Here is a 20,490-nt window from a genome sequence, read left to right as displayed (position 1 = left end):
GCTTTCAGTGCCTTTGTTCCTATTCCTTCTCAGGGTACTGCAGGTTCTATGAGGAAGTCATGCTAGGGAGATCAGTTCCCTTGGAGAAAATGGCATTATACCTTGCTGAGGTCCCTCCCCAGGCTACCCTCCCCAAATCTCTAGGAAATTTCTCAGCCAGAGCTGTCAACCCTAAGTCAACCAAAGCTCATAAGTGCAGAAGAAGACCCCTGCATAGAACCAGATCAGTGGTCCATCTAGTCCAGCATCCTGTCTCACATAGTGGCCAACCAGTTCCTCTGCAGGACCAAGAACAGTGCATAGAGGTGAGGCCTTCCCCTGATGTTGTTGTTCAGCCTCTGTCTAAAAGTCTTAATGGTTTTCTTCTGTTTCGTTATATCTGAAGCTGAGTGTGTGTGCTCTCGAAAGCTCATACCTTGAATAAAACTTTGTTGGTCTTAAAGGTGCTGCTGGACTCAAACATTATTCCCTTGGGATTAGGTTATATGATCTAATACAGGAAACAGCAGCAATGCCAAAATTCTCTCTTGTGGAAGAACATCGCCTGGCATAGCATCGGCTCAAGGCCTAGCACAGGAGGGGACGGCTGGTGAGCTGCCAAGGATCATGGTGACTGCCAGGGCTCTTTTTGGGGTAAAAACACTATTACAAAAACCGTATACTCAAATTATACACTCCGTTGAATTCCACTTATTTATCCCTTGTATTATTTACATCCCACAACTCTATTTAGCACAACTCAGACATAAATGATTTATGCCACATAAGAAAACAAAGTCTTTGGCATCCGCCTTAGCACTGCACTTCCTGGTCGCTGTTAGATGAACGCTGACTCAGAAGTAGACACAATTTAGACACAGCTTGAATGATGGAAGTGGCAGTTCCTGAAGCCAAAAATCTTTTACCACCAGTAGATAAGCAGAACAATGCTCATAGCCTTGCGAACTTCATTGGCTGAATGAAGAGGGTTAGCTTCATGATTTCCTGGATACAATCATGTTTTGATGAATAAACTATTCTTCTTCTGGCCACCCGACTTACCATGGAACCTGTGCTCACAAGTATTCACTACAGTAATCACTCCAGATACTTCCCAAGGCACCAGTTCTTGCCTGTCTTACACGCAGGGCTTTTTTGGTAGCAGGAACTCCTTTGCATATTAGGCCACACACCTCTGATGTAGCCAATCCTCCAAGAGTTTACAGGGCTCTTTGTACAGGGCATACTGTAAACTCCAAGAGGATTGGCTACATCAAGGGGATGTGGCCTAATATGCAAAGGAGTTCCTGCTACCAAAAAAGCCCTGGCGACTGCTGAAGGGCTCCAGCAGAGTGACTCTTGAAGTGCTGGTGGAGCCCTGGGGCTCTGCTATGCTTGCCCCTGACTGCCAGCACAGCGCTCCAGGAAGTTTCCGAGGAGACTAAATAGCTGGTCTTCACCTGCTGCTGAGACTCAAATACAAACTCAGGTTAAGTTAGGAGGAAGCTGAAAGACAAGTGCAAAAATGGAATGAATTGCAATCTTTTTTTTTTAAATAACATTTTATTTTTATTTCACAATATAAATTGCAATGCAATCCATAACAAGATATTTAAAGAGCAATTTCTGCAGTTACAAAAGGGGAAGGTATTATTAAGCTAGCATATTAAGGTACTGATAACAGAGAGAAACAGATGACAATCTTCTACATTACATTTACCCTGGGATTTTTATTTTATTTTTTGGTGCAGGAAGGCATTTACACTGATATGTTCCCCTTATCTTATATTTACTGATCCTTATCAAAAGCAAGAGGAGATAAGGCAGTGGATCACGGTCAGTCTCTGGCATCTCCTGTTAACAGGATCAGGAAGCTGGGAAAGTGAAAGATCTTGACCTGTGTTAAATACTGGGTTCGATACACAAGGAGGCTCAAAGCATAGTGATCAGCTCGATTTCTTGTGATTGCAGGATGATAACTGTCAAGCATCTTGTTTCTTTATTGGTATGCCTGTATTGCTAACTGTTATTCTAATGTGTTGCACATCAAAGCCATGTAACCTCTTCCTTAGTTCTCACCAGTAGCAAATGCAGGAATGTCCTCTTTGAAGATAAGGCCTTCTACACGCTTGAGTAGAAATTCCTAAGATATCTTTGATGTGCCCTCTTAAAGCTAGTATTCTTGAGTTACAATGTATCACTTCCAATCTGGTGCTTATCCGAGCACAATGGATTATCAATAAACCAATACTTTGTTTCAAAATCAAGGCCTTTTTATTTTGAGATCTAATGCTTGACAATAACTGGAACTAGGACAGAGTCACAGGGCCAATTGGGCCAACTATATACAGTTCAAGTTCCTGCGCTTATACACCATTGGATCATTTGAATCAGCAGGGGGCTAGTGACTGAATGAGGGAAGTGAAGATTCAGATCCTGCTTCCCATTGTCTCTGTGTCCCCAAGCTCAGTCCTAAAGGCTCCAATGAGCCAGGCAGGAACTAGCAAACCTCTAGCTGTAGCCTTAGCTTCACATACATAACAAACTGAAACCCGGGGACCAGAGTCTGCCAGTCAGAGCTGCAATACTGACCTTGATAAACCAATGGTGTGACTCCATACAAGGCAGCTTAATGAGTTTTTTGTTAAGGGGAGAAGCTACGGCTCAGAGGTAGACTAAGAAAGTGAAAGGGAATTTAGCGTACCTCAGTGCAAAGACAGAAAGTAACCGTTAAGCAACAGCTATCACACCATTCTTATCATCCACATGCTTTTATTGCAAAAATCACTGAGAGGAAGCAGGTTGGTGGCTCACATATAAATCTAAATACGTAACAGATCGTGCTGACAGGCACCAAAGATTACACATGAGTACAAACAGATACACTTCTCACTGTTTCCCCAACAAAAATACAGGCCTCATTTTGGGCAGGAGCTCACAGGAGTGGTGCTCCAGAACCTCTAAATTTTATTGTGCTCTTTCTTTCTTAACATCCCCTGCCCCCCCCCCCCAATACTTGCGTTTGGGCTCCATTGTTCAAACTCCCTATGAGAATTTTGCTGAACTCTTAAGTTTTGACAAACTTTCTAATATTTCCCCCCACAAAAAAATGGGGAAATAACCATTTCTGGCTTGGTGTCAGAAGGTGTGCTCTAATATGCAAATGAGTTTCTGCTGGGCTTTTTTCTTTAAAAACCCTGTGTGGAACAAGGGTGACATCAGGGGGCATGACCTAATATGCAAATGAGTTCCTCCTGGGCTTTCCTTTCTCTCCCAAAAAAAGCCCTGCATTCACAAAACACAGACTTGTCAGAGTTTTTCATCAGACTGGTAAAGAGAAGGGGAGGGGACAGTCCTTCATCCCCTGATCCAGGACTTCTTGGTATAGGCTTTCAGGGGAGGGAAAGAGGAAATAGTATGGAGAGAGGGACTTCCTTGCAAGTAATTTCTGTGTCCCTGCTTGTTCATTCTACTTTCATAGACCTGCATATTCTCTGTTTCTGTCTTTCTGTCTCTCTCTCTGCCACCAAGTTGCAGCCAATTTATGGAGACCCCATAGGGTTTTCAAGGCAAGAGACATCAGACTAGCCCTGAAGGAAATATCTGCTTTGGAGAGTGGACTTTATGGCACTATACTCCACTGAAGTCCCTGTCCTCCCCAGGCTCCACCCCCCAAATCTCCCAAGAGTTCCCCAATCTGGAACTGGCAACTTTTCCAGCCCTGACCCCGACCCGGTGGAACTCTCTGCCGGAAGATACCAGGGCCCTGCAGGGTCTTTTACAATTTCACAGGGCTTGTAAAGCAGAGATCTTCCTCCAGGCTTTTGCTTGAGGACAGCGACAGTTGCCGGACTGGCACCCTCCTCCCCCTAAGGGGGGACTGCTCCCAATGCCTATAATAGCAACGCCCTCAGGGTGCCAAGGTTCTTTGACTTGTACGGCTAGCCAATTAAAGTCACACAAAATCCAGACAGCAAAAAGAGGTATGAAAAGTTTTAGTCAAATAAGGAACAACATGCAGCCAAAGATTCAGCTCAGTTGTTCACTGAGCTCCAGTTGTGTTCAAACTTTTATACTGTTCACTGTTCCTTCCCTCTACATCATTAATCTGATGTCATCAGGCATGCGCTCTTGCAGGTTCTTTGTCTCTAACATTAATTAACCTTACATTTGACATATAAGATGTTCCTGGCTTATTTTCAACTTTACTGACCTTCTCATCCGCAGGTGTGTTGTCAAGATTTCCTCATTAAAAATGAAATGTAACATCTTTCTTTCACACTGACCTTCCTGTTAACTCCAATTGGCTGCTTTCCCAGATATTCCATCTCTCATGAACTTACAACCTTGAATTCGTATCACAAGTAAACATTAACTTTCTATTGAATAATTTTGCTTCTACATACATAAGGACATATAAAAACACGTTTATTAAGCATTCCTACAAAATATATGAAAAGAATTGATAATAATACCATATCAGCCATTTCTTAGAAAAATTGAACTTTTATATGGATTTTCGAGCTCCAAAATAGCATTTACTGAAGGAATTTATTTTTCTCTCTTGAATACTTATTTTTGGTTATTCTCTAATTGTTCAAGAAGCCTTTATTTGATTTTTCAAAATATTTAAGTTTATATCTTAACAAAAACTGTGAATAAAACACTTTTCTTCTTAACCACATGAGGGCCTTCTATGTATAGAAATAATATCTTCTTCTGCTTGTTATTCTAATAACTATCTTAATTAGTTTTCAGAATTTGATTTATTTTTCACCTGGTTCAAAAGTTCAGAGTAATAAATTTTAAAACATCTGTTCTATTAGAAGTATCTCTATTTGGCAAATGTCCTAGTCTAGTCTTAAGGCATCTTAATTGGCTGAAAATACTTTCCAGTAACAAGGTTCACCTTTGCTTGTTAAAAATAATGCTGATTGCAACAGGTTTTTTAAATTCCTTACTACTATCACAGAGTCTAAATGATCAAGCTGCTTATTTATGCATTTCTTTAACTAAATGTCAATATCTTTTAACTCACAACCTATTATTTTATGAACTTTCTCAGAATCTAAACTATAAGCAACAGACTTCTTATTAAAATATTATGATCTATAAACAACATTTTGAAACTTTAAACTTTAATTGACCTCAAGCAAAGAAAGGGCATTTTGCCAATTTAATTTTGTCTGTTCAGAAACTTAAACCATAAATTTTTTGTTAGTTATCATTTTGACACCTCATTATCGCATTCCACTGTATAGCTTGTGGACAGCTAATTTAGTCTGATGAAACACAGGTTGCCTCTATCTTCTACTGTTGTCAACTGCTTTCTGGAAGCCCAAAGCCTGCTCCAGGAGATTTCCCAAAGATCTATGAAACAACACTCATTTAGGCTTTGGGCTCACTCTACACCTAGAAAGCAGAACTGTAGCATGTTATAAAGGATGTCACTGAGTTGCAACTTGTTTTAATCAATTAGTTTTATTGATTTTATATGTATTTTCCTGTTGTACATCGCCTAGAGTCCGGCATTGGCCGGGATGAGGTGATTTATTATTATTATTGTATTTATTATTATTATTTATTATTATTACTTCTTCAGAAAGTGCATCTGTATTGATGTCCCCCTGTTCCCTGCCCATAAAAGCCTTCCAGAAAAGATATTTTCACCTCATATTTGTGCAAAGGAAGTACAGGTAAGCTATTAGAAAGTAGGACTCATTCCTCACAGGATACAGTTCAAATCCCTATTTGTACCAGGGAAGCTTCCTGGATGACCTTGGGCCAGTCACAGTCTCTCAGCCTAACCTACCTCACAAGGTTGTTGTTAGGATAAAATGGAGGAGAGGAGAACAATGTTAGACATTTTGGGTCCCCACTGGGGACAAAGTTCTCCTGCTCTTGCTGTCTGCCTGGCTGCACTGAAGGCTAATCAAGGAAAGCCCAATATTACACCTCACAAAACTTAAGGTATAATGGAGGCTTTGGACTTGAATTTCTTTCCACTTGACTGAAGGATTGCGCAAACTGGTTAAGCCAAGCATGGAAAGGGCCAAGGATCATTCAAAGTAATGATGAATTATGCTGAACCAGCTAGGAAACACTTCCAGAAATGAATAACTGAGAATGTCTTTGTAAGACAGGCCATTGCCTCCTGTGCTATTTTCCTTCCTATTTTCAACCTGGACAAAGTGTCACTTACACTGTTCTAGTGATACTTTTTTCATTTTGTTTTTTTATATGCATGTTTATCACTCACAATTAAGCAACAGAACTGATTCGGATCCAGTATCTCCAGAGAGCACAGAAGCCCAGTAGGGAAAGGAACAAAGATCAGAAGCAGTGAGAGAGAGAGAGAGAGGGACACGTCAAATTCTGAGGTGAGTGGGGAGACCATTTGAGGGATTATTGTAGAATATTTGTTATGGGGTATGGGGACTGTTGGATGCCCCTTCTTTAGCAGGGTTTGCTTTGTATTATCCATCAAACCTGGGTAATGCCCCTCTAGCTAACAAAAAAGGCCTTTGTTTTGGAAAGAAGCTTATATGTGGGATCTCTGAGAGGCTTCTCAAGGGTTATTTAGATGGGCATTTGCTCTGGCTGCAGTCGAACTTTTGGGGAATAGTTTTCTGACTCCTGATTCAAAATAAATAGTGTGTGGTGTGTGCAGTTTGCATCACAGGGAAAATCAATGTGTTTTTTGCTGCTCTTCCATTCAGACTAATCCACTCCCCTCATTTTATTACTGTTGACCCTTATCAAAAGCTAGAGGGGAGCAGCCAGTGGATCACAGTCAATCCCTGGCATCTCCTCTTAAAAGGGCCAAGAAGGAGATGTGAAGGGTCTTGACCAGAAATCTCGGGACCTGTACCAGTCACAGTGTTAATGCTGACCTTGTTAAACCCCTCCTCCCCCCAATTTCCCCCTTCCTCTAAACATCCCATATAGTTGAGGCAGATAGAAGCTTGATCTAAAGAATATTTTTTCTCTAAGGCAACCATCTAGGTTGTCTAGCGTGAGATGAGCACAAGTGTGATTCATTCTGGCAAGTCAGAGCTGCTCAGACGAGTCTGGAATTGTCTAGCATGGCCTCTTGCAAGAGAGACCCACAGGGACATCTTGCCTCCTGCAAGACCATGAGGAGAAGGGGGGAACACAAAGGGACAGGGAAAGGAAGAGGAATCAGAGGAATGCTCAGCTTAGACAATGAGAGGCACTCCATTCAGTTTGGAGATAACACACACACAATCTGGTTCCAGTGCAAACAGATATAATGTTTAAGCGCCCTGACCTAGATAGCCCTGTTCTCTGAAGCTAAGCAGGGTCAACTCTGGCAAGTACTTGGTTGGGATATCTCCTTGTAATACCAGCAGCAGGAGTTAGGGGCAGGCTTTATTCAGACACCTCTCTAGGCCCCCAGTAAGGGTCAGTCACCAGAGGTTTCCATGACTTCCAGGTACTCTCTCACACACACACACAAGAAATACAAAAATGCCAAAAAAGAGAGCAAAATAGAATGTCTAGGTTTTCTGAGTCCCTCTTACTTAGGGTTGCAACTCCTGGTTGGAAAATTCTTGGATATTTTTGGGATGGAGACTGGAAAGGGAGGGATTTTAACATGGTAGAATGCCACAGAGGCCACCCTCCAAAGCAGGACAGATGTCTCTAGTCTGGAGATCAGCTGTAAATCTGGGAGATCTCAAGTCCAACATGGCGGCTGGCAACTGTATCTGAACATTCTTATCAGTGGAAAAGATGGTTGGCTTCAATCCAATGTTCTAAGAGGTATAAAGAAAACAAAATGACAGCTCTAGTTCAGTAACTAAACTAGAATAATAATAAAAAATAGAACAGTAAAACAAAATCAGAAAAGACCCTCAGGATGCAGCCTCCTATTTTGTTTCTTTGGGTATTTCACACAAGAGATTTGGCCCAACCTAGCCCCACCTCCCATTCAGATCAAAAGTGCATGATCACGCAAGCACTTCTACTCTCCAAGCTGCACCCATTCTCACCCTGCCTGCATCAAAAAGCTACCTGGATTTTCCCAGTATCACCCCCCTGAATTGGATGTAGGTCACATAATCGACAGTTGTCTGAGACCAATTTCGCACTAGGGTTTGTTCCAGGTGGAGAGCCCTTTTGATCCTGGCGCTTCTCTCCTATTTCGCACGTTGCCCCGGAGCTGCAGGTTGGTGCGTCATTTTGGTGTAGTGGTTAAGTGTGTGGACTCTTATCTGGGAGAACCAGGTTTGATTCCCCACTTCTCCACTTGCACCTGCTGGAATGGCCTTGGGTCAGCCATAGCTCTGGCAGAGGTTGTCCTTGAAAGGGCAGCTGCTGTGAGAGCTCTCTCAGCCCCACCCACCTCACAGGGTGTCTGTTCTGGGGGGGGGGGAGTTACAGAAGATTGTAAGCCCCTCTGAGTCTCTGTTCAGAGAGAAGGGGGGGGGGTTAAATCTGCAATTCTTCTTCTCCCATGGCAAGCAGAAACCACTTGGAAGAGGATCTTGCTTGCTGCAGAAGAGTGCCATATCAATTTGCAGCTCTGGAGCAACTTGTGCAAAACCGGAGAGAAGTGCCAGGATCAAAAGGGCATGCCACCCAGAACAAGCCTCGTGTGAAATTGTTCTGAATGTCCCAGTGTGACTCATAAGTGGAAGAGGTGTGTGATCTCACCAAGCCATTTCCAGCATGGTTGGGTTTGCCCCCCTTAACCCCTCTCCAAGGTGCACTGGTGCAATTCTCTGCTTGAGTGGACACACAGGGGAGTTTTTTTTTTAAAACCCTTTCTGCAATGGATCCATGGATGAACCACAATGTGAGTGTGAATGGGCAACCACAGACCGCTGCTGGGATCCAGCAGCTGTCTGATAGCCTGGAAAAGGATAAAACTGAAGCGGGTTCTTTCCCAACGGGATAATAATGTGCCAATTTCACAGTGTGAAACCAGCCTTTTGTCTCTTGCCCCTCTCCAGCTTTACAATGTCATCAGTAAAATATATCAGCTACAAAGGAATCCTATTCCCATCAAGAACTCATTCAGCAGAAATTCTTGAAAAAGTGGAAAATGAATTCCAGATCTTGGATGATGATGCCATTACTGTCACTTACCCTAAGTCAGGTAGGAACAAAAACAAATTGAATGGGGATTCGCTTGTGATGCTCAGACAGTGAAAGACAATCAGACAGTGTCTACTGAAGCTGCATCCAGAAAATTCCTGATGGCAAATTGTGGTGTGTGTGACCATTTCATGAATCAACCTTATGATTTCTTTACTTGCCCCATGAAAGACTGACTCTGGGTTCTGTGAACAAGTTAATGACTGTAGAACTACCTTTCATGGGTGAAGTTTGCATTTCCTGAGGGAAATTACTCTGAGATGGGCCTTAGGAAAGCATGCTTGAAACTCCACAGAATGATTCTTGTCACATTTACAGGTATAAATGTATAAAGATCTTAAGTGGGAAGATCCCCGTGGTGCAGAGTGGTAAAGCTGCAGTACTAAACTCTGCTCACGACATGAGTTCGATCCCGGCAGAAGCTTGGTTCAGGTAGCCGGCTCAAGGTTGACTCAGCCTTCCATCCTTCCGAGGTCGGTAAAATGAGTACCCAGCTTGCTACCTTTACCTTTTTATCTTAAGCGACACATTTTATAAGGCAAACATACTGGGTTGGATCCAGACAAAGTTGTCAATTTCCATGATTCCCTTGTCCACTGCAGACCTTCCCCTCCTATGTCACACAAGAAGTTGCCTCATACTGAATGAGAACTTGGTCCATCAAAGTCAGTATTGTCTACTTAGGGCTGGCAATGTACAAAAGCAACAAGCTCACGGCTGATTACTGCAAAATATACACTGTGTTTGAAAATACTCTGTAAAATACTTACCAAAAATTCTTGTCATATAATCACTGTATCTACTGTAGGTAGACAGTTACACTCAATGCTGACTCGAACAAACACACCTTAGTGCAGGGGTGGCTAAACTGCCTCGGGAGCCACATGCAGCTCGTTCACACATATTGTGTGGCTCTCAAAGTCATCAACTGTCTTGGAGAAGGCATTTGTCTCTTTAAATCACTTCTCCAAGCCAAGCCAGCTGGTAGCTTAAAAAATGCATTTAAAGTTAAAGTTGCTTTCTTTCCACCTCTCCTTTCCCATCTATTTGCTTTCCTTCCTTGTGGCTCTCAAACATCTGACATTCACGTCTTGCAGCTCTCAGATATCTGATGTTTATTCTATGTGGCTCTTGCGTTAATCAAGTTTGGCCACCTCTGCCTTAGTGCAATATACAGTCCACATAAGAGCTCTTGAAAGTATTAAAGAGCAAAGCAAAGAAAGCAAAGAGAAAGCAAAGAGCAGAGCAAAGAAAGAAAAATAACAAACAATAACTGAAAACAAGAAAAAAGGAAAATATGAATAAGGAAGTGAGCAAAAAGTTACCAAAATTTTCTAGTCTGTCATACAGGCTCATTTACTACCAAAAATTGGATAACTTCACAATACAACCATGTGACCATCTATATTAATAAGAATACGTTCCAAGCAAAACGTAAAAAGCAGATCTCCAATGTTATAAGATACTATAAATTGACAACAGTAAAACATACACTTTAAAAGTTATTTAAAATTGATTGAACATTCTTGGAGACAACATATACTCAAACACCATAATACTTATAGAGAGGGGAGAGAGAGCAAGAAATCCTAATCTACCATACTGGCTAGTTTACTACCCAAGAAAGAAAGAATACTTCATTATAACATAACCTGCACTAAATTGCTTTACCCAAATTGAAAGGAAAATCACTAAAAGAATTCTTTACATGACTAAAAATTCATTTAACTTACTATATGCCAATAGAGGTGAGACATATCTTTTAAATACTATTCAGATTAGTGTAAATTATTAGCGACAATACATACCCAATGTTCATACATATATAAAAGCAGAGGGGAAGAAGAAAACACATTCAAAAATATGATAAAACAAAAATGCTTCCAAATTGTGAGCTTAATTTCTAATTTGTAAGATTATAAGTAACTTTTAGTACTTCTAGGTTCACTGAGGGTTTAGCTTATAAAAATAGAATATGAAACATCCTTTTACCTATATAAAATGTTTAATTCTCTGTAGTTTATTATCAGATATTGTTTTATCCTTTTACTATTTTCCCCCAGTGTGCCTTAAGTTTTAAAAACTCCCATCTTTATAAAAATGCTTATAAAACCTTTCCTGTATCTTTGATATCACCATTTCCTAACCTCCAACCTATTTTGCCAGCCAATTCCCTGTTTTAAATTTAGCATCCATACAAACATGCAAATCCCCTTATTTAGACTTTTATTTAAACCATCCAATTAAAAAAATTAAAAAAATAAACAAATGAGAAAGCCCTAAAGGTCCAAATTTCCATCTCAGAATAATACACCAATTTCATGATAATATGCTGATGTTAACTCATTGAAGACCCCAGAGCTCATGGTCCTTTCTTTTTAAATGTCTTCCAAGTTTTAATCCTCCTGGAATTTGCCATAGAACTGTGAATTTTTGTTGAATCTGCCTATTCTCCCCTTAAATTGCTCATCAGTTCCTCAAAAAGCATTGAAGCCAAAATTGTGAAACTGCGTATGTCACCTCCATTTTAAATTACATAGAACATTTTCAGAGACTTGTTTGTTCACTTTTCCCAGCTCATTAGGAAGATCTTGATCGCCTTGATCTATCTGCTCCCGTATAATTTCAACCTCATTACATTTCACCAGAAACTTCTGCACCCGATCTATTATCAATTCCTTTAAGAAACCGATTCCCTGTTTTATGGAAAATATGGTAGCCATAAAGTCCTTTGAATCATCCGTTTTTACTTGCTGTGCCATTTTCCCCACAAAGTAATTCAGTTCAATAGTAAAAGCTGAATACTAATTCAAAGTCCCAAATTAACAAGTCCTTCCAAATCTCCACTTAAAAATATTTTTCTCTTACATTCCAGTTTAAATCAATTCAGTCCCAATAAATCCTCAAATGCACTTCTCTCTCTCAAAGTCACAAACAGCCTTTGTTCAAATTGTAATATGATATATCCGTAATTCAATTAATACTTGTTTAGTTTTAAACCGAATGTCCAAATATGTATGTTCTTTCCTTTTAGAAGCCTCTCTTATGGGGTGGGGGGTGTTCTCCTCCTCCCCCTCTTTTGGAACAGTAAAAGTTAGTTTTGTAATAGGGATTTCAGTAGTCGGTAATGTTGTAGATCAGACTTACTTGCAAAGTACTGTTTTGATAGTTGCAGTAGAAAAAAAGATGCATTGAGAAGATCATTAGCATGAAAAAGAAAAGAAGCCGGCAGTCACCTCTGGTGCCATTTAGAAATGGCGATCAAAACAGCGGGGCATTGCAGGAACAACGGCTCAGGGAGTCGACCGCCAGCGATCTCCTGAAACTTTGTCAATCCGTTTGGAGTTGAGTTTCCCTGCTGGAAGACCCCTCATCTGCCAGATTCAAGAGTGGCCACTGGGAGCGAGTCTGGGGCTGTTCTTAACACTGAGGTGCCGAGACTGGAAGTCAGCAACAGAATACTTCCAAGAGCTCTTATATGGATTGTATATTGCACTAAGGTGTGTTTTTTTGAGTCCGTATTGAGTGTAACTGTCTGCGTGCAGTAATACAATCACTAAATGACAAGAATTTTTTCTTAAGTATTTTATTGAGTATTGTGGCAGAACCGGCCCGATTCTGCCTTCAGACCTGGTCCCATCAACTCCCTTGTGAGTTGCCAACTCCTGAAGAGAGCTAATCTTCTTCCCACCACTAGGGCACGCTGTCACCACCTGCTCAATTTAGGGGGTTCCTGACTGAGAGGAACAGGACTCCCAATCCCCCTTGCCAGTTCTGAGATCTGGCCTCAAGGTCCTCTGCCAACCCAGCACCTGGTTATCACAGAGACCAAAGTCCTTCTTTGGGAGACCCCTGGAGGATTGGCACCCTTGCCAACTGTATGCATTCCCCCTTCCCTGGACTCCCCTCTTGTAGTAGCGTGAGCTAAGGCAGTTGGGGAAACTATGTGGTACAGAGGGACAACCTTTTAAAAAGACAAAACATTTATTTAAAATTTATATCTATATATAGGCATTATAAAATTGTGAACAGAAGAGCTAAATCAAACTAGGCAAACACGCTCCTTCTTTCTCTGCTATACAACTGGCCCTGACCATACCACCCAGAACCGACTCACCAGTCACCAAGTCATCAAATCAAACCCCAGGCTTCCCTCCAAAAATGAATAATATAAAACACAGTTCCTGCTGAGGAACTGGTTTTCCCTCCTGCAGCCTTCTGGGAGACCAGCCTGAAAGACTTCCTGTCTCTCTAGGAGGCCTCCTCAGAATTGCCGCTTCCAGACAGGAGGGGAGAAGGCCAGAGGAAAAGACTAGGCCCAAAACCTTCTTTGAGTTTGACATCCTCTTCCTGCCAACTCACAGATAACTCTAGCCTAGGATGGTGTTTCTCCACAAGTATTTTCAAATACAGTGTATATTTTGCAGTAATCAGCTGTGAGTTTGTTACTTTTGTACACTGCCTCAATGCATGGCTTCCTCTTGTGTATTGTTACAGTGCTTGGAGCAACTCCGCAGGATTTCAGGCAGAGATTTTTTTAACTGGAAATGCTAAGGATTGAACCTGGGATGTTCTACATCCCAAGCAGATGCTCTACCACTAAGCCACAGCCTCTAGGGGTTCCTGACTCTCAGGAGGCAATTTATCATGGATATCAGTGGTCTGATGTGGAAAAGGTCAGGAAAGTTCCATTCCACTAATGCGGAATTTAGTCTGAATCCAAATCACTATTTACACAGCAAATGTGATTTTGATTAGAAAGAATCAAGGAAAGATATTTAGGAACATTGTCCAGAATCCATAGTCTACAGAGACTCTGCATCACCATCCTTCCAACTATGTGCAGACATGAGATTCCTGTGTGTTTTGTCAACTTCCAAGAAATAAAATGTTTAACTCTACTCTGTAGCAATAGTTGTTGTAAAGACCTCTTCCAAAGGGACCCCTGGCATAGAAGGAAAAGACATAGGCTCCATTAGATGTAGAAGAAGATAAACATGGCTTTTTTTGAGCAGGAATGCAGTTCCGGCTAGCTTGGTGTCAGGGGTTGTGGCCTTATATGCAAATGAGTCCCTGCTGGACTTTTTCTACAAAAAAGCCCTGTGTAAAGCAATGATGATGTCACGGGGTGTGGGCTAATATGCAAATAAGTTCCTGCTGGGCTTTTTCTACAAAAAAGCACTGTGTGAAGCAATGGTGATGTCATGGGGTATGAGCTAATATGCAAATGAGTTCCTGCTGGGCTTTTTCCTACCAAAAAAGCCCTGAAGATAAATATCGCTAAAAGGTAAAGGGAACCAACCAAAGTTCTTGCTTTGAAAGACATCTTTTTTGCAGCTTGAAAAATAGAGACTTCACTCATCTTCTCACACAAGTGACTCTAAACATTGGTGAAAAATTGGTGGGGTTTTTTTTGTGGGGGGGAGGGTCAGGTCGTGTGGTAAAAAACCAAAAATGGCTAGGGTTTTCCAGCTATATTCCTTGAGACAATTTTCATTGGTATTCGAAAATGTGGCAGTGACCTTACAGTATTGACAAACAGAGTTTTGCCACCTCATGTGAACCATGCCCATTCTTAGATGAAGGATCAGTCAGTTCCAAGTGACTTCTGCATATTTAACTGGGCTTAAGTTCAGGAAATCCTGTTATTAGATGACCTAGTTGTTCAGACTGCACAATCCCGTCCTCATGATTTTTTCACCAAATGGGCAAGAGTAGCCCCAGCAAAAGATAGTTTGGAAAGCAGAGACAATCTCATGACCGGTGGACTCTCTTCTAGGCACCCATTGGATAGCAGAGATCTTGGGCTTGATCTCACAGAAAGGGGACCCCACATGGACACACAGCGTGCTAATGTGGGAACGGTCTCCCTGGATTGAGATGGATAATGGATTGAAGCAAGCCTTGCAAAATCCTCCTCCCCGACTCTTAAATAGTCACCTTCCATTTCAGCTTTTCCCCAAGTCTTTTCTGCAAACCAAAGCCAAGGTAAGAAATGGGCAATTTGCACAGAGTCAGTTCTTCACACACAGACTCCCTGGATTGCACAGCAGACCTAGAACACACGCACACACAGCCTGACTGCCTGCCTGAGCTCCCATCTGAATTCAGAGATTTGGTATCCCATTATTAAATATCTTACTGAAAAATGAGCTTATCCCAAATAACCATATCTAAAAGAATGTTATACTTCTGATTACTATTATTGTGATTACCTTGGCTTGGTGTCTTTGATTATTTACCTTGTGCATATAGTGAACTGTGCTAATATTTTGGTTGTGAAGTATTATGTTTTTATTATTATTTTTAACGTATTTGACAACTTAATTTCAAGTTCGATGAAAATTCTGATGGATGTATCCCTTTTAATGTGGTTTATGTTATATTTAGGGTCTTAAATTGTATCCTGCTTTATATTCAATGAAAATCTTGTTCTAAAAAAAAGAGAGAAATAAATGTGGTTTCTGTGTGCATGAACTCATATTTCTACATTGGCTACAGGTTATCTATACTTTGCGTAATCCCAAGGATGCACTGGTCTCATCTTACCATTTCTCCTTTCTGCTGAAAACACGAAAGACTCCTGGGAGTCTGCAAGAGCATCTGGAGGATTTCCTGAGTGGTAACGGTATGGAAACTGAGGACCTGGACTTCAGGGGGCTTTTAGTGAACATATCACCACATGCAAACACTCCTTCAGTCAAGAATGGAAGCCAACAGTCCCTAGAAGATTAGACTTGCAGAGAATAAAGTTCCAAGACTCCTTGCAGGGAGTCCTGGAATCTGCTGTGTCAGTGTCCTATTGTGTTATTAAATATTCACATTTGTATTTCATTCTTCCTCAGAGGAGCTTAAGGAAACATTCCCTTTCCTTGAGTGAGAAACCACAGATAACAGTTACAGAGAATGGCTTACCTGCCATGTCTTTCCTCAGGGAATCCTGGGAAACTGGAGATTTATTATCAGCATTCTGAGAATGTCCTGTTTTTTATGTCACTAAAACAATTATAAAAGTGGATGCCTTATGTCATTCATGAAGGGAACCAAACGAGGCCATCCACTGTTAAAGATAAGAGATTGGCCAGAACTTGTAGGGAGAATCTATGGAGAGACCCCAGTCAAGTATTATCAATTGTATTACGCATTACTAGTGGCTGGAGTTCCCTCAAAACTGGTCCTTTCTCCCTCTGCCTTTCTCTCCTAGTGGTCTATGGTTCCTGGTTTGACCATGTGAAGGGCTGGATGGAGTTGAAAGGAAGGCCCAACCTTTTCTACATCAGCTACGAAGAATTGCAGCAGGTATAGTCCCAACTTTGGCCATCTTCATGCACAAAAGTTACCTCCGCATATGATGGTACCAAGTTTTCTCTCCAGATAACCAAGGACTGAGTGTCTCTGAGGATCAAAGTTCTTTCCCCACAAGAGTAAAAAGTGAAAAATAAAAGGAGGAAGAATCAAAGCTGGTGACATGGGCAAGCACCTCCAGGGCCGGCTGTAGAACCTTTGGCCCCTAGGCCAAATAGCTACTTCCAACCCCGCCCCCCCCCCCATTCTATCCTATGAGCCCATAAGCAAGAACGCACTCGATTCTCTCCTATGGCTAGCTTTGCTTCACTTCCCAATTCAGATGGGAGGCGGAGCAAAGCCATCATGTTGGACAGCGACGTCACATGCCAGCCAATCTAGGCATTTCCACGAAAGCTCTATGGTACAATAGTTTCCCCCTACCAAAATTCTAGAGCATCTGAGAAAACCATAGAATTTTCCTGAAAATGCCTAGAGCGGTCAGCGTGCGATGTTGCCGGTGCAATGACATCACTTGCGGGTAACGTCATAGTGCAAAGCATGCTTTGTGCGCGCAAAAACAGTCCCTTGCCAGAAGCCGTGGGGGACTTGGCAACCCTAGATAGAATGGAGGGGGGGGAGGAAGAGCCCCTGTCTTTGCCAGAGGTGTGTGTGGGGGGGTAGATCTCCCTTCTGTGTTTCCAGTCAAGGCTGGAAACACAGAAGGAAAGGAAGCCACCCTGCACCTCTGGGGCAGTCCTGGGAGGCGGGGGGGTGGGGTAGATCTCCCTTTTGTGTTTCTAGCCAAGGAAACACAGGAGGAAAGCCGTGCTCCATGGCATGCAGGTACCTTCCCTCCCTCCTGCAGCAGCGAGTTAGGGCGAGGAAGGCATCCCAGAGGCTGGCTTAGCTGTGGCTGGCTGGCTTTGCTTCACCTCCCGATTCAGATGGGAGGCGGAGCAAAGCCATCATGTTGAATAGCAAACTGGGCATTTGCCTAGGGCATGGAGAGGGTGGGAGAGAACCCAATCGGCTCCCCCACCTGTCCGGTGCCCTAGGCAACTGCCAAGTTTGCCTAGTGGCAGGGCCAGACATGGGCACCTCAAAGCTATGTTCCCTTCTGCTACTGTCTCTCTCTCACGTCCATAAAACTCTCTCTCTCTCACATCCATACAAGGTTGGATAATAATTAGCAGTCCAAAGGGGTTCTGCCCTGACCTGTATGATCCAGACTCCGTTGATATTGTCAGATCTCAGAAGCTGTGCAAGGTTGGGGAAATCCAGGGTTATTACACAGAGGCAAATAAGGGCAAACCACCTCTGAACAACACACGCACGAAGCTGCCATACTGAATCAGACCCTTGGTCCATCAAAGTCAGTATTGCCTACTCAAGCTGGCAGTGGCTCTCCAAGGTCTCTTCCCATCTTCCCTCAGGAGGAGTGACAGAAGGGCTGGGGAGGGAGTGAGGCAGGGAGAGGATTGGAGCTCCTGTCTTGTAGTCAAAATCAAACAGCCAGAGACACAGTTGTGGGCATGGGACAACACAGACTTTATTGAACTGCAAACCATGGTGAGGTGTGAAGACTCTGTTCCCTGGGGCCCCGGGGGGGGAAAGAACTGAGATGTAAGTGAGATGGCCTTGCAGGTGGAATTTGGGCGCTCCATTTAAAGAGGAGAGCTGGAGCTGCAGACAGCAGATTGTGTGCTACTTCAGGCCAAGACAGCTATTCCCCAGAATCTATATACAAATAAAGTAAGCTGTTTGTTTTTTTATGACTGTTGTATTAGTGAAAAAGATCAGTTGATGGTCAAATGGCAATGCAGCATCATGAAAAAATGGCACCAATTGCTTCTGCGTGTCGAATGCTAGGGTGCTGATCTCTTGTAGGGGTTGCACAGCATGTGGGTTTCCATTCAGACTCTGTGTGTCGCCTCTGCCTGTGTCATCCCCAGGACCTGCGAGGCTGCGTGGAGAAGATCTGCCGCTTCCTTGGGAAAGAGCTCAATAGCCAGCAAATTGACTCTGTGGTGGAATATGCCTCTTTCCAGAAGATGAAGGAGAACAAGATGTCCAATTTCTCCTTGGCGGATGACAGTTTTGTGGATCACACAAAAGGAGAGTTTATGAGGAAAGGTAAATGAACAGCCTTAAGAAAGCCCTTGTGTGACGTGTGTTCTTTGTTGTGCTCCTCTGGCCATCACACCACAGAACTGTGCTATGCTAGTCCAGGGCTTTTTTTGTAGCAGGAATTCCTTTGCATATCAGGCCACACACCCATGATGTAGCCAATCCTCCAAGAGCTTACCGGGCTCTTATTACAGGGCCTACTGTAAGCTCCAGGAGGATTGGCTACATCAGGAGGGTGTGGCCTAATATGCAAAGGAGTTCCTGCTACAAAAAAAGCCCTGAGTTAGATGATATGTACAGGCTGTTTCATAGGGACTAGGGACATGTCAGAAGTTCTGAGGGAGGTGGCACTCAGATGGCAATGTTTGTGAGCAGATACACAGAGAGGAGGATACATGATGCTCAGGATTTGCTTATTCCTTGTGGTTACTCTTGTGTGTTGTCTCAGGGATCTCTGGGGACTGGAAGAACCACCTGACAGTGGCACAGAATGAATACTTTGACCGTGTTTATCAGGAGAACATGCAGGGCGTGAGGACTACCTTCCCGTGGGACTGAAGAGGGCCAGATGCTCACCTCGTTCTGCATCCTGATGTGACGTTTTACTGGTTTATGTTGGTTTGAATCTGGTTTTGTATGTACCTGATGTAAACAGCCCTGAGCCTGACTATCAATTAGAAAAATCGAATCAGTCAGTCAGTCCTCTCAACATCATCTATAAAGCAGCTGAGAAACCAGCGCTGGTTAATGAGGGATTTTTGACTTCTTCGGAGGTGATCAGATGTGCGCCAATGGCACCATCCACAAAGAATCTAGTAAAATGTACCCAAATTTGAGATCCACCTAGAAATCTATTCACTTTAGAGAAATCAGAGGGAATATAGGCAAACTTCTCGTGTGTCAGGAGATGTACCAATCTTAAACAGGACATTACTTTCAAGGCATTGTCTTTCAAGGTGCTTGCAGTGCCCTCGTTCCTCTTCCTTCTCAGGGTCCTGCAGCATTCAACGATGAAGTCATCCTAGAGAGTTCAGTTCCCCTGGAGCAAATGGCTGCTTTGGAGGGTGGACTCTATGGTATTATACCCTGCTGATGCCCCTCCTCTCCCCAAACCCTGCCCGCCACAGGCTCCCCCTCCCCAAATCTCCAGGAAATTTCTCAGCCAAAGTTGTCAACCCTAAGTCTACCAAAGCTCATCAGATCAAAAGAAGAGCTCTGCATGGAAGTAGATCAATGGCCCATCTAGTCCAGCATCCTGTCTCCCACAGTGGTCAGCCAGTTCCTCTGGAGGGTGGAGAATGGGCAATAGAGGCCAAGACATTCCCTGAAGCTGCCTCCAGGCTCTAGGAGTCAGAAATTTAGTGCTTCTGAAAGTGGATGTTCCCCTCAGTCGCCCTGACTTGTAGTCACTGATAATTTCCCCTTGAAAGCTGTTTGTTACTGTGGTCATCAGTACATCCTCTGTTAATGAATTCCACATGTGTCAAGAAGTGTTTCCTTTTGTCCATTCTGAATCTGCTTTCCAGATTCTTTTCTGATGGTGGGCTTCTTCAGAGGTGATATAGGAGGCTTCCAGCTCTGCCAATCAGGCCTCGTACCCATCACATTGGTGTACTTCGACTTCATGTACACTCATCCGGATTACATCCGTATTATGTAATCGATTAGTGTGTGAGACCACTAGTTTGATAGCTTCCTTCAACAGAAACTGAAATTGCAGTGAGAAAATAAAGTCATGTCAGAAACTGAAGCATTTGCTGCTGTTGTATTGCATGTATCAATGATGCCTAGTGGACAGAATGTGGGACTGCAGTAGTGTCTATTACAAGGGTTACAGGGTTGCCCAGGGCTTTTTTTTGAGCAGGAACGCACAGGAACACAGTTCCAGCTGGCTTAGTGTCAGGGGGTGTGGTCCAATATGCAAACGAGTTCTTGCTGGGCTTTTTCTGGAAGTTGCCAACCTCCAGGCAGTTG

The 20,490-nt window shown here is 42.8% G+C and overlaps 1 protein-coding gene across 1 annotated transcript; it reads left to right on the top strand.

Moving 5' to 3' along the window:
• Positions 1-6,316: 6,316 nt before the first annotated feature.
• LOC132586481 (sulfotransferase 2A1-like) lies at positions 6,317-20,266 on the top strand. Its single transcript, XM_060258574.1, has 7 exons — positions 6,317-6,359; positions 8,958-9,103; positions 14,882-15,090; positions 15,604-15,730; positions 16,307-16,401; positions 18,342-18,522; positions 18,965-20,266. Exons 2-7 carry the CDS (start codon positions 8,965-8,967, stop codon positions 19,072-19,074), a joined length of 861 nt encoding a protein of 286 aa, XP_060114557.1. The 5' UTR covers positions 6,317-6,359; positions 8,958-8,964; the 3' UTR covers positions 19,075-20,266.
• The last annotated feature ends 224 nt before the right edge of the window (positions 20,267-20,490 follow it).

This window comes from Heteronotia binoei, chromosome 17 (genome assembly GCF_032191835.1).
Source record: "Heteronotia binoei isolate CCM8104 ecotype False Entrance Well chromosome 17, APGP_CSIRO_Hbin_v1, whole genome shotgun sequence".
In the NCBI taxonomy this organism is placed as follows: Eukaryota; Metazoa; Chordata; class Lepidosauria; order Squamata; family Gekkonidae; genus Heteronotia; species Heteronotia binoei.
The sequence above is the reverse complement of the archived record's forward strand: the minus strand, read 5'-3'. Positions and strand labels throughout refer to the sequence as shown.

Excerpts from the sequence above, each read along its gene's own strand:
- LOC132586481 (XM_060258574.1), top strand. The coding sequence starts at position 8,965 with ATGTCATCAGTAAAATATATCAGCTACAAAGGAATCCTATTCCCATCA. Across the intron at positions 9,104-14,881 it reads TGTCACTTACCCTAAGTCAG|GCACCCATTGGATAGCAGAG; the intron begins GTAGGAACAAAA and ends ACTCTCTTCTAG. Across the intron at positions 15,731-16,306 it reads GGATTTCCTGAGTGGTAACG|TGGTCTATGGTTCCTGGTTT; the intron begins GTATGGAAACTG and ends TTTCTCTCCTAG.